The sequence below is a fragment of the Lolium rigidum genome, chromosome 7 (genome assembly GCF_022539505.1).
Source record: "Lolium rigidum isolate FL_2022 chromosome 7, APGP_CSIRO_Lrig_0.1, whole genome shotgun sequence".
Lineage (NCBI taxonomy): Eukaryota > Viridiplantae > Streptophyta > Magnoliopsida > Poales > Poaceae > Lolium > Lolium rigidum.
In genome coordinates, this window is record NC_061514.1 from 352,216,482 (window position 1) to 352,227,267 (window position 10,786).

Here is a 10,786-nt window from a genome sequence, read left to right on the forward strand (position 1 = left end):
TCATACTTGGTTAGGAGTTTGAGTCATACATATAAAGACCAGGCCACTCGCGCCATATCGCTATATGAAAGGATCCAAGACCTAGCAAGAGGACATAATTATTTGAAGGTTTCAAGCCAAAACAAGCCCACATGGATCTAGAGCACTTCGCCTAGTTTCGTCCACAAAAGTCCAAGGGCTAGTTACCCATCTATATTTTTGGGGGTTCCCCACTATAACAACGTCCATTTTTGTACTCAGTCTCGATATTAATCCAATCCAAGTTATCTGTCTCGGGAAGGGGAGGGGACTGGAGCTGATATGGGTAATGCTATTAACATGGCAATCAAAAGAACGAAGAATAAATAAATCACATGCATAAGACACAAGAGAGGAAAAACCGCAAACGTCAGCCAATAAAATTTCCTATATGGGAAGTGTTTGCACAACGCTGTGGGTTCTTTAATGAAACGATTCAACCCTAAATGGTGACTTACAAGATGTATTCAAACTCCGAACCTCTCGGCCCAAGCCTTCCAGCAATTGTCTTGTTCCGCTCGTTCGAAGTTAAACTCTTTTTTATATGAATTTGGATCAGATAAATTTTTCTATCCTTTTACCACCTGATGACCCAAGTGTAGCTCCCCAACCAAACAGATCTTATACATACAGCATGCTTGGGAGACGAAGACACAGTTATCACAAACAAATATGGCAAGATTGGAAGGTCCTTGTGAATAATATCGAACCAAACAACTAAAGGTCGTGATTTCTTGTGCTCTGCGATGAGTTGCCATTAGCAGTTTTTTTTTTTTTTGAAAAGAAGATTACACCCTATCCTCTTGCATCGTTTGATGTATGGCCCTGTGCTCGCGCGTGTGACGAGTTGCCAATAGCATGGCAAGCACTAAAACATATACCCAATATCTTTCTTACGCCCCTTCCCCTTCCTAGGCTTTGAGCACCATTGAACGCTTGGCGCCTCCCTATCCTTCCTCACCTTGTGCACTGCGTTCCTTTCTTCTACAACGCTTGCGATCTTTGCATCTAGATTAGCATATACTAGTATAATGCAGTAGATTATGATTGTATCTCTTCACGGCTAACACAATAAGGATATATTTTGTTAGAAAATAAAAATGGTGTGTCTAGGCTACATTTAGCAAGTGTACTTGCAATTAGAGCAAATCAAGCACCTTCTCAACAAAGTAATTGGATGGCGCATCCACAAAGTGTACATGTCTTAGGAAGAAAACTCAAGTACATGTAGTTTAGCAAATCTAACATGAAAAAAACACCATAGGTTCAGATATAAAAGTAAGGGAATTTGGCTTAGCTTCAACAGCACAAGAGGTTGTTTGATCTGTCCAGAAACTGAAGCAAACAAAATATGAGAAAGATTAGATGTGCTAGCTACTGTGCGAAGAGCAGCGTGTGACGTAATCATCATATCAAGTCAGATTTAAAAGGTAAGTATGAAGATATCTTCTACATTTGGCTGTAAGTATGACAATGATCCCACGGTTACATTTCTTGTTTCTCCTAGGGTGTGTTTCAGAGGCATTATCATTACAATGATCAAACTGACCAATTCTCTGCAATGGATCAGCTAGCTGGTAAAAACTAATTCAACAAGATCATCTTTCATATCATGAACATACACACAATCCAACCCTAACCACATTATCCATGGTAGCATGCAGGCTAAACACCCACTCACCTTGTCCAACCGTATTGCCATCCGCACGTCGCCCCACCTCACGACGGTGCCCACGCCGAGGCGAAGACAACGTTGTGCCCCTTCCATGTGAGCATGAGGTCGTCGTCCTCCCGCTTCATCCCCCACCCGGCCGCGTGCTCATTAAGCATCGTCCTCACCTCCCCAGCCGCCTCCTCGCCGAATGCCACCGGCCGGAACCCCGCGCCGCGCATCCTCTGCCCCCACCTCGTCCTGTCCTCCTGCCGCTCCACCCTATCCACCCCCTCCTGCGCCAGCACGTTCTCCACCTTCCATCCGACCTCCGCCTCGTACCACCGCCGCTGCTCGCTCCCCTTGGGCAGGAAGGTGTCCACGGCGTCGTACGGGATCCACATGAAGTTGAACGCCGCGCGAAGCCTCCCCACCACGTCACCCGCAGTGAAGTCGGCGTCTTCCTCGGCCACCACGACCAGGGCAGGCTCGAGGGCTCGGAGGGACTTGAGGAGCATGGTCCGGAGCGAGACCGACTGCGCGAGGCTCACCGACCCGGCCGTCTCGTCCGGCACGGTGTGCAGAAGCATGTGGCAGTTGAAGACGAGGGCCTCGGTGCCGTCCAAGACCAGCTGCTGCACCCGGAGCTGGTCGACCAAGGAACTGAACGCGTCGACCGGTGAGGTGGGCACCACTCGGAAGTCCATGGACACGTTGCGGGACCGCGCGAAGTTGACCAGCTTCGCGCCGAGCTCGTCGTATGACATGTCGAGCACCGGGGGCGGCGCGCTGCTGCAGGAGGCGACGTCGGCCACGGTGAGCCGGAGGATCGGGGGCCCCTCGGCCCGGCTGGCGAGCATGTCGATGAGCGTCGGGATCTGCATGCAGTGCGTCGTGCTGAGGTCGACGACGTGCACGACGGGGAAGCCCTCGACCGCGTCGAGGATGGCGGCGTTGGCCGCCATGTAGCCGAACCGGTGCCACGGCGTGAGGTCGACGAAGCTGGCCAGCTCGACGGCCGTGAAGCGGTGCACGTGGAGCGCGGCCGACTCAACCGCGGCGGCCACGGCCGCTGTGACCGCCTTGCACGCCCCCGTCCTGGACGCGCGCGTGACGAGCGCGCAGAGGAACGCCGCCGTGAGCCGCTGGTTGGAGTCCCCGTCGGCGGGGGCGATGTTGTTGAGCACCCACAGGATCTGCTGCGTGAGCGTGGCGTCGTTGGCCTCGATGGCGTTGGCGCAGTGCACCAGTAGCTGCTCCATGCACCCGGCGCTGTTGAGGTTACCCAGAGAGATCTTGGACGACGTCTGAAGTGGTGGCGGCGTCGACGCGAAGCCCCCGGCTGGCCACGGCCGTGCCCTCGGCGCTCCGACGTCAAGGAAGAGCCCTAACCCTAGTCCGTGTGCGCCATTAGGGTGGAGAGGCGGTGCAGTTACTGCAGCATGAGTGAACTGCATCATGTAGGGGGTGATGCGAGGTGGGTGGGGGGAATGGAAGGGAACAAATTTGCGACGCTAGCTGCAGCGATGATTAGAAAAGAGCAAGGAGGCAGAGCTGCTAGTACACGTCGAGCAGTTTGAGGAGCGGATTTGGTGCTTGTACAAAGCATATATAGAGCGCTGTGCACTACAACAGCCTACACATACACGTGCTGTCCTGCCTCCAATTAGAACTTTGGGAACGGGAATCAAAGGGGAAAACCAAGGGAGAATGGAGAGGCTGATTGATTCATCAAGTACAAGGAATATTTCAGTACTGGTGGAGCAGATGGAGCTGATGATTTGTATCTAGCTAGAAACGATCTGGGAGCTGGGGATGTAAGAAATGAAATTAAAATCTTTGCTCTACTATGTACGTACCATCAAGGTTCAAGGAGAGGATCGAGATCTAACATCACTATTATATGCAAAACTAAGTAGCTAGAAGGCATCCAGATGCATGATTGACAAGCACATGTTCATGCATGCTTAATTACGACTAGCTAGCAGCTGGTATTTGCATTCAGGTGTGAAAAGCTGGGAAATTTTGTTCCTTCTGATCTAGGGGAGAAATGGTGAGCGAGAGAACGAGAGGAAGGGGAGCTAGGGGAAAGGGGGTAAGGTAGGGGAGGGAAGAAGGTTTACCTGTCACAAGGTCGATAATTGTAGACGGAATTTTGTGGTGCTTTGTTGGATTGTTCTGGATGGGCTGCCTTATTTAGTCAACTGTAATTATCAGGATAACCATGCCACAGTAATCTAATAGCTAGGTCTAGTATACCTGGCAATGTGATTAATTACCAAGTGCAAAAGAGAGAATTTTAGAGTGCCTTGGTCAGTTTGGGACCGGGCAGGTCCCACACGCGACAAGGCAGAAGTAGTTTATCAGTACGAATTAGAAGGGCGATTTCTATTTAATACTCACATTGTTTGGAAGCTGAAAAGGACTCTTTGTTTTGATTTAAACTTGCACGCCCAACCGCTGAAAAAACAATCCGACCGAAGAATTCTCTGCATACGCCTGGTGGAGATGCTGCTCGAGTAGACCCAACACCATTGATAGATGACAGTTGTGTCTGCATGTACAGTAGTTCCACTTCCGCTTAGAGAATTTCGTTTGTTCTTGCAAAATATTACAATTGCATTATCTAAGTAAGAGAATGGGATGATGCATGCGTGATGTGTCATCCTCGATCGTGTGCCTTTGTTTATACTTGGCCTTAATGGAAGGGAAATTTGGGCACTGCAACTGCAAGGTTAATTTACACTACTTTCTCCGATCCGCGATACTTATCGCTGAATCGTATGTGTCTAGATACATTAGTATTATGGATCGGAGGAAGTACTAATTTTGTCAATGTCCTATCTATTATCATCCCTCATCATGTAAACATGTACATGAGGCCAAGTGATTGGGAGGCGTCTAGTGCCGGCGGAGGGCGCGTGGAGTCGTGTGTTCGGTAGGTCTCCTTGGATCCGGTTAGTTTTCGTGCTCGTTGATGTGGTTTCGGGTCACTCTCTTCCAATCTACGATTGTCATCATTGGCAATGGTTGCTGTCGTGGTGCGTTGGTCCTGTGGGGCCTTAGCACGACGACTTTTCGTCTAACTACTACAACAAACTCTATTACGACAAACTTTGCCCAGCTTCAGCTCGCGCTAGTGTTTGTAGTCATCGCTAGGTGGTCGAAAAACATATTTGTAATTTATATTACTTTTAGGGATGCTTGTATGGCTGGTGCTCATCTTCCTCATCATCCATTTCCGATAGCTATTGAAAACCCTAATGAGAATGGATCGAATGGGAGTTCACTAGGAGGGGTGATACGTCTCCAACGTATGTATAATTTCTGATGTTCCATGCTAATTTTATGACAATACCTACATGTTTTGCTCACACTTTATAATGATTTTATGCATTTTCCGGCACTAACCTATTAACGAGATGCCAAGGTGCCAGTTCCTGTTTTCTGCTGTTTTTGGTTCCAGAAAAGTTGTTCGGGCAATATTCTCGGAATTCGACGAAACAAAAACCAAACCTCCTATTTTACCGAGACGGACCCAGAACACCGAAGGAGAGACGGAGAGGAGCCAAGGGGGCCCCACACCACCTGGCGGCGCGGCCAAGAGGGGGGGCGCGCCCAGCTATGGGGTGGGCCCCCCCGGGCACCCCCTCGCGCCGCCCTTTCGCCTATATATTCCCCGCGACGCGAAAACCCTATATAAATCAATCATATTCCAGAAAGACTCCAGGGGCGCCGCCGCCATCGCGAAACTCCGTTTCGGGGGACAGAATCTCTGTTCCGGCACGCCGCCGGGACGGGAAGTGCCCCCGGAAGGCTTCTCCATCGACGCCACCGCCTCCATCATGCTCCGTGAGTAGTTCCCCCATGGACTACGGGTTCTAGCAGTAGCTAGTTGGTACTCTCTCTCCCATGTACTTCAATACAATGATCTCATGAGCTGCCTTACACGATTGAGATCCATCCGATGTAATCGGTGTTGTGTTTGTTGGGATCCGATGAATTGTTACATTATGATCGGTCTATCTATAAAGTTTGTGAAGTTATTGTTGCTGCAATCTTGTTGTGTTTAATGCTTGTCACTAGTGCACGAGTGGCATGATCTTAGATTTAAGCTCTATAATTATTGCTTAGATTGTATCTACAAGTTGTTTGCACATGTCTATGTCCGGAACCCGAGGCCCCGGAGTGACGAGCAAGTCGGGATAAGCTGGAGGGGATGGCTTAGATATGAGGATCACATGTTTTCACCAAGTGTTAATGCTTTGCTCCGGTGCTCTATTAAAAGGAGTACCTTAATTACCAGTAGATTCCTTTGAGGCCCGGCTGCCACCGGCTGGTAGGACAAAAGATGTTATGCAAGTTTCTCATTGCGAGCACGTATGACTATATATGGAAAATATGCCTACATGATTAGTAAACTTGATGTTCTATCTTAATGCTATTTCAATCCTATCAATTGTCCAACTGTAATTTGTTCACCCAACACTTGTCACTTGTTATTGGAGAGTTACCACTAGTGTAGATAGCTGGGAACCCCGGTCCATATTTCATCATCAAATATTCACTCGGTCCTATATGTCATTAGAAGTAGTATCAACTATTTTCTGGTGCCATTACCTCTGTGTTACATCTACTGCTGCTGTGTTACTGTTACTATTGCTCTCATATTACTGCTGCTTTCACATCATCCCTGTTACTAGTTCTTTTCTAGGTGCAGCTGAATTGACAACTCAGTTGTTAAGGCTTATAAGTATTCTTTGTCTCCCCTTGCGTCGAATCAATAAATTGGGTTTTACTTCCCTCGAAGACTGTTGCGATCCCCTATACTTGTGGGTCATCAAGACTATTTTCTGGCGCCGTTGCCGGGGAGGCATAGCTCTATTCATAAGTTCACCTGGGGAGTACACTCTACCTCTCTCTCTGTTTTTATTTTATTTTGTTTTGCTAGTTTACTTTTGTCTAGTTTATTTGTGCTTAGTTTATTTATGTCTAGTATTATTTTGCTTAGTTTACTTTTGTCTAGTTTGTTTTTGTCTTGTTTTATTTTCCCTATATACCCGAAAATCCATAAAAATTTGAAAAGCTGAAAAAATAAAAACTGTTGTTATGGAAGAACCCACAACCTATTGATACGTCTCCGACGTATCGATAATTTCTTATGTTCCATGCCACATTATTGATGATATCTACATGTTTTATGCACACTTTATGTCATATTCGTGCATTTTCTGGAACTAACCTATTAACAAGATGCCGAAGAGCCGATTCTGTGTTTCTCGCTGTTTTTGGTTTCAGAAATCCTAGTAACGAAATATTCTCGGAATTGGACGAAATCAACGCCCAGGGTCCTATTTTGCCACGAAGCTTCCAGAAGACCGAAGGGGAGTCGAAGTGGGGCCACGAGGCGCCGCCACACTAGGGCGGCGCAGCCCAGCCCTAGGCCGCGCGGCCCTGGCGTGTGGGGCCCTCGTGTGGCCCCCCGCGTTGCCCTTCCGCCTACTTAAAGCCTCCGTCGCGAAACCCCCAGTATCGAGAGCCACGATACGGAAAACCTTATCGAGACGCCGCCGCCGCCAATCCCATCTCGGGGGATTCGGAGATCTCCTCCGGCACCCCGCCGGAGAGGGGATTCATCTCCCGGAGGACTCTTCACCGCCATGGTCGCCTCCGGAGTGATGAGTGAGTAGTTCACCCCTGGACTATGGGTCCATAGCAGTAGCTAGATGGTTGTCTTCTCCTCATTGTGCTTCATTGTTGGATCTTGTGAGCTGCCTAACATGATCAAGATCATCTATCTGTAATACTATATGTTGTGTTTGTCGGGATCCGATGGATAGAGAATACTATGTCATGTTAATTATCAAGTTATTACCTATGTGTTGTTTAAGATCTTGCATGCTCTCCGTTATTAGTAGAGGCTCGGCCAAGTTTTCGCTCTTAACTCCAAGAGGGAGTATTTATGCTCGATAGTGGGTTCATGTCTCCAGTGAATGCGGGGAGTGACAGAAACCCCTAAGGTTATGGATGTGCTGTTGCCACTAGGGATAAAATATTGATGTTATGTCCGAGGATGTAGTTATTGATTACATTACACACCATACTTAATGCAATTGTCTGTTGTTTTGCAACTTAATACTGGAAGGGGTTCGGACGATAACCTGAAGGTGGACTTTTTAGGCATAGATGCATGCTGGATAGCGGTCTATGTACTTTGTCGTAATGCCCAATTAAATCTCACTATATTTATCATGTCATGTATGTGCATTGTTATGCCCTCTCTATTTGTCAATTGCCCGACTGTAATTTGTTCACCCAACATGCTTTTATCTTATGGGAGAGACACCTCTAGTGAACTGTGGACCCCGGTCCTATTCTTTACATCTGAAATACAATCTACTGCAATTGTTCTTTCTTGTTTTACGCAAACAATCATCTTCCACACAATACGGTTAATCCTTTGTTACAGCAAGCCGGTGAGATTGACAACCTCACTGTTTCGTTGGGGCAAAGTACTTTGGTTGTGTTGTGCGGGTTCCACGTTGGCGCCGGAATCTCTGGTGTTGCGCCGCACTACATCCCGCCGCCATCAACCTTCAACGTGCTTCTTGGCTCCTCCTGGTTCGATAAACCTTGGTTTCTTTCTGAGGGAAAACTTGCTACTTTCTGCATCACACCTTCCTCTTGGGGTTCCCAACGGACGTGTGTCAACTGCACGCATCAAGACTGTTTTCTGGCACCGTTGCCGGGGAGATCAAGACACGCTGCAAGAGGAGTCTCCACTTCCCAATCTCTTTACTTTGTTTTTGTCTTGCTTTATTTTATTTACTACTTTGTTTGCTGCATTATATCAAAACACAAAAAAATTAGTTGCTAGCTTTATTTACTGTCTTGCACTCTATATTAAAAACACAAAAAATTAGTTACTTGCATTTGCTTTACTTATTTCAACATGTTTCCTTTTAATTTTACCGTAAAAGACATACCGGTAGGACGTGGGTCTATAGTTGGGAGAAACAATATAGAAGAATTTTTCAATCATGTTAGTACCGTTGAAGATTTTGAAGATAGACACTTGGTAGAACTTGCTCCTACTTATGAAATTGCTGCTCGTTGCTTTAGTTCGCATGTTGGAAACTAAATTTGTTAATCTCAATCCTATAATCCAACACATGTTTCTTACACTCGGTGATATGGAAGAAGGGGAAAAGAAAGATTTTGTTTTAGAAACCCTTCTTAGAGAATTTGGTGGTTTAGCAAGAGAGGCTAGAAAGGTCTTTAGTAAATATAAGATGTTTGGTTCTTATACCAATTTTGCTAGTATCCTTGAAAAGATGGACATGGAGAGAGTAAGGTACACTAATAACATTAATGATGGTAGGGAGATTAAAGCACCAATACCATGTAAGCTCCTAGCAATGAATGAAGCGCTAGAAAATAACTATGCTTGGCTTGTTCCTGAAAATTTGTTTGATGAGAATAGCAAGCCCAAGACTAATGAAAAGGGAGCCGCTGAAACTTATGTATCCAATATACTATGCATGGTTGAGAAAACTCCAAACCCCGCTGAAAATGCTTCATCTCTCGATAACACTTGATATACACTTTCTGCGCCTAGCTGAAAGGCGTTAAAGAAAAGCGCTTATGGGAGACAACCCATGTTTTTACTACAGCACTTTGTTTTATATTTGAGTCTTGGAAGTTGTTTACTACTGTAGCAACCTCTCCTTATCTTAGTTTTGTGTTTTGTTGTGCCAAGTAAAGTCTTTGGTAGTAAAGTGAATACTAGATTTGGATTACTGCGCAGAAACAGATTTCTTTGCTGTCACGAATCTGGCCCTAATTCTCTGTAGGTAACTCAGAAAATTAAGCAAATTTACGTGAGTGATCCTCAGATATGTACGCAACTTTCATTTAATTTGGGCATTTTCATTTGAGCAAGTCTGGTGCCTCAATAAAATCCATCTTTACGGACTGTTCTGTTTTGACAGATTCTGCCTTTTATTTCGCATTGCCTCTTTTGCTATGTTGGATGAGTTTCTTTGATCCATTAATGTCCAGTAGCTTTATGCAATGTCCAGAAGTGTTAAGAATGATTGTGTCACCTCTCAACATGTTAATTTTTATTGTCCATTAACCCTCTAATGAGTTGTTTCGAGTTTGGTGTGGAGGAAGTTTTCAAGGATCAAGAGAGGAGTATGATGCAATATGATCAAGGAGAGTGAAAGCTCTAAGCTTGGGGATGCCCCGGTGGTTCACCCCTGCATATTCTAAGAAGACTCAAGCGTCTAAGCTTGGGGATGCCCAAGGCATCCCCTTCTTCATCGACAACATTATCAGGTTCCTCCCCTGAAACTATATTTTTATTCCGTCACATCTTATGTGCTTTGCTTGGAGCGTCGGTTTGTTTTTGTTTTTCTTTTTGTTTGAATAAAATGGATCCTAGCATTCTCTGTATGGGAGAGAGACACGCTCCGCTGTTGCATGTGGACAAGTATGTCCTTAGGCTTTACTCATAGTATTCATGGCGAAGTTTCTTCTTCGTTAAATTGTTATATGGTTGGAATTGGAAAATGCTACATGTAGTAATTCTAAAATGTCTTGGATAATTTGATACTTGGCAATTGTTGTGCTCATGTTTAAGCTCTTGCATCATATACTTTGCACCCATTAATGAAGAAACACTTAGAGCTTGCTAATTTGGTTTGCATATTTGGTCTCTCTAAAGTCTAGATAATTTCTAGTATTGAGTTTTGAACAACAAGGAAGACGGTGTAGAGTCTTATAATGTTTACAATATGTCTTTTATGTGAGTTTTGCTGCACCGTTCATCCTTGTGTTTGTTTCAAATAAACCTTGCTAGCCTAAACCTTGTATCGAGAGGGAATACTTCTCATGCATCCAAAATCCTTGAGCCAACCACTATGCCATTTGTGTCCACCATACCTACCTACTACATGGTATTTCTCCGCCATTCCAAAGTAAATTGCTTGAGTGCTACCTTTAAAATTTCCATCATTCGCCTTTACAATATATAGCTCATGGGACAAATATCTTAAAAACTATTGTGGTATTGAATATGTACTTATGCACTTTATCTCTTATTAAGTTGCTTGT

At 45.6% G+C, this 10,786-nt stretch overlaps 1 protein-coding gene across 1 annotated transcript; it reads right to left on the minus strand.

The window, feature by feature from the left end:
- Window positions 1-1,737: 1,737 nt before the first annotated feature.
- Window positions 1,738-3,129, minus strand: LOC124670412 (scarecrow-like protein 32). Its single transcript, XM_047206921.1, has one exon. The coding sequence runs from the start codon at window positions 3,127-3,129 to the stop codon at window positions 1,738-1,740; it is 1,392 nt and encodes a 463-aa protein (XP_047062877.1).
- Window positions 3,130-10,786: the final 7,657 nt, after the last annotated feature.

Excerpts from the sequence above, each read along its gene's own strand:
- LOC124670412 (XM_047206921.1), bottom strand. The coding sequence starts at position 3,129 with ATGATGCAGTTCACTCATGCTGCAGTAACTGCACCGCCTCTCCACCCT.